Source organism: Cyprinus carpio, chromosome A15, assembly GCF_018340385.1.
Source record: "Cyprinus carpio isolate SPL01 chromosome A15, ASM1834038v1, whole genome shotgun sequence".
In the NCBI taxonomy this organism is placed as follows: Eukaryota; Metazoa; Chordata; class Actinopteri; order Cypriniformes; family Cyprinidae; genus Cyprinus; species Cyprinus carpio.
Window position 1 is genome coordinate 21,944,266 of NC_056586.1, and position 2,500 is coordinate 21,946,765.

The window sequence follows — 2,500 nt, forward strand, 5'->3', positions numbered from 1 at the left end:
ACAGGTAATAATGTGGTAAATAATGTTCAGTTTCTTGCACAGACTGAGACTTTCGCTTCATAAGATCTCGATATATCATCAGGAGCCACGGGGATTCATTCTGTGTTGCCTTGTATGTGCTTTTTTGACCCTCAAAGTGCCGGCACCCATTGACTTTCATTGTATGAATTACAAGAAGCACGATTTCAGCTAAAAATCTTCTTTATTGTTCAACTGGAGAAAAACAGTCTCCTATAGGTCTCGGATGGGTGGGTAAATTAACAGCAAATGTTCATTTTTGGGTGAACTATCACTTTAAAGAAGCTCTTCTTCATGTGCATGGAGAAAGAATCCTGTGCAAACATGATTACGGTCCTGAGGCGGCTACTTCCTGTCCTCTGACCTTTGCCAAAGGAAGTGAAGCGTCCTGATGGCATTCCTTAAATTCCTCTCGTCTCTTAGATGCGGACCAACGTTCCTTCATGGTGTGACAGAATCCTCTGGAAATCCTATCCGGAGACGCACATCGTGTGCAACTCTTACGGTACGCGGTCACCACGGTGATCAGACACATTACCGCGGTAACAGCTGACTGTTACTGTATGCTTTGATTCTCAAACAGGCCGATATATAGGAGATATTCAGAGATATTCACCTCAAAAAATGAAAAATGTTGATAGAAATCATTATAAAATATTAAAATGTTTTAGTAGAATATGCGATTAAATACTGCATTAAATCTGTAAATATTGATACTAATTACTATGTGTTGTTATATTATTGCATATAAATGAATATAATTAAATAATCTTCCCTGGGTTCTTTAAAAAAAAACTTTAATATTTCATATATATTATTGAATTAAATATGAAAATATTGATATCTATTACTATGTGTTGTTGCATGTAAATGAATATAATTAAATACTAATTCTTTAAATATTTAGTTTTTTTATATATATATTTTATTGCATTAAATATGCAAGGATTAATGCTTGTAAATATACATATTGATTAAATACTGATATAATAATCAAAAAAACAAAAAACAACAAAAAAAAAAAAAAACCAAAAAAAAAAAAAATAAATAAAAATAAATATTTAAAAAATATATATATATTTATTTTCAATATATATATGTAAAAAATTTAATTTCATTCATTTTTTATTTAATTAAATTTTTTGTTTCATGTTTTTTGATAAATTCATAAAAATTGATTTTCACTTAAACGAAAAGAACCAAAATGTATGTGTTATTAACAGTTTTATATAACAATTTATTAAAAAATATATATTAAACTACTTTTATAATTTTAATTTATTAAAATATATATATTAAACTACTTTTTGACAATCCTTTAAAATCATTTCAGAGCAAATGCATAAATATTGCGATACATATTAAATATTATCAGAAGGCTTAAAATGAGTGCATCTCTTATATAATCCAGCTCTACTCTCAAAATAAATGACAAATAACAGCCTGTGTCAGTATCTGACTACGTGAGGAATGCTCTGATGGTTATTGAGGCTGATTTGTTTATCCACCCGCTCATGATTATGCGAGTGCTGTTTAAAGCCTGTGTGTGTGTGTGTGTGTGTGTGTGTTTTTTTCATCAGGATGTACAGATGATATCGTCACCAGCGATCACTCGCCTGTCTTCGGCACGTTCGAGGTGGGCGTCACGTCTCAGTTCGTCTCTAAGAAAGGTACAGCACGTGTTTTCATGGCTCAGTTTCTGCTGTTTGTCACGTGTTTCTCGTGTTGAGCTGCTCTTCCTCCTCAGGTCTGCCCAAGTCTTCAGAACAGGCCTACATCGAGTTTGAGAACATCGAAGCCATCGTTAAGACGGCCAGCAGAACCAAATTCTTCATTGAGTTTTACTCAACGTGTCTGGAGGGTAAGAAACCAAATCATCCATGAGAATGAGGAAGTTTATATGTGAGAGTCTTTATAATAACATTCACCATTATCACTGGCTGAAATCTCTGATCTCTGCATGCGTCTGTTAAAGAAAATGAAAAGCATTCAGATGCACTGAACATCCTTGTTTCTGGGTGAAACTGAATATCCAGCAGGAAGTTGTGTGGACTGAGACCGATGCTGTTATTGTGAACTAAATCTAAAACTATTACAAATCATGTTTGGTAACTGAAATAAAATAAAATGTAAATATTAGATGAAAAACCTAAAAATTACAAATGTTGTGTTTGGCAACTAAGCAAAATAAGTAAGTTTAAGTTATGAAATTACTAAGTAAAACTGAAATAAAAAAATAAAGATAAATAGAATATATATATATATATAAATAAATATTAATACAAATAAATTAAAGCTTAATAGAAAAAATAAATATAAATTAAAAATAAATTAATAAAACAAAAACTATTAACAATGACAAACGCACATGACAAAATTGCTAAACTTAAACAAAAATGAAAACTGAAATGAAAATTAGAAATGTTACATTTGAAATTAACTGAAATAAAGAAGTTTAAGTTCTAAAGTTGCTAAAACTAAA

At 30.7% G+C, this 2,500-nt stretch overlaps 1 protein-coding gene across 1 annotated transcript in view; it reads left to right on the forward strand.

Moving 5' to 3' along the window:
• The window catches only part of LOC109059373 (phosphatidylinositol 3,4,5-trisphosphate 5-phosphatase 2A-like), a 35,233-nt gene that overhangs the window by 24,232 nt on the left and 8,501 nt on the right, over positions 1 to 2,500 (forward strand). Inside the window, 3 exon segments of the mRNA XM_042771566.1 lie at positions 442 to 523; positions 1,599 to 1,688; positions 1,766 to 1,879. Of these exon segments, the coding sequence (XP_042627500.1) occupies positions 442 to 523; positions 1,599 to 1,688; positions 1,766 to 1,879 (286 nt within the window).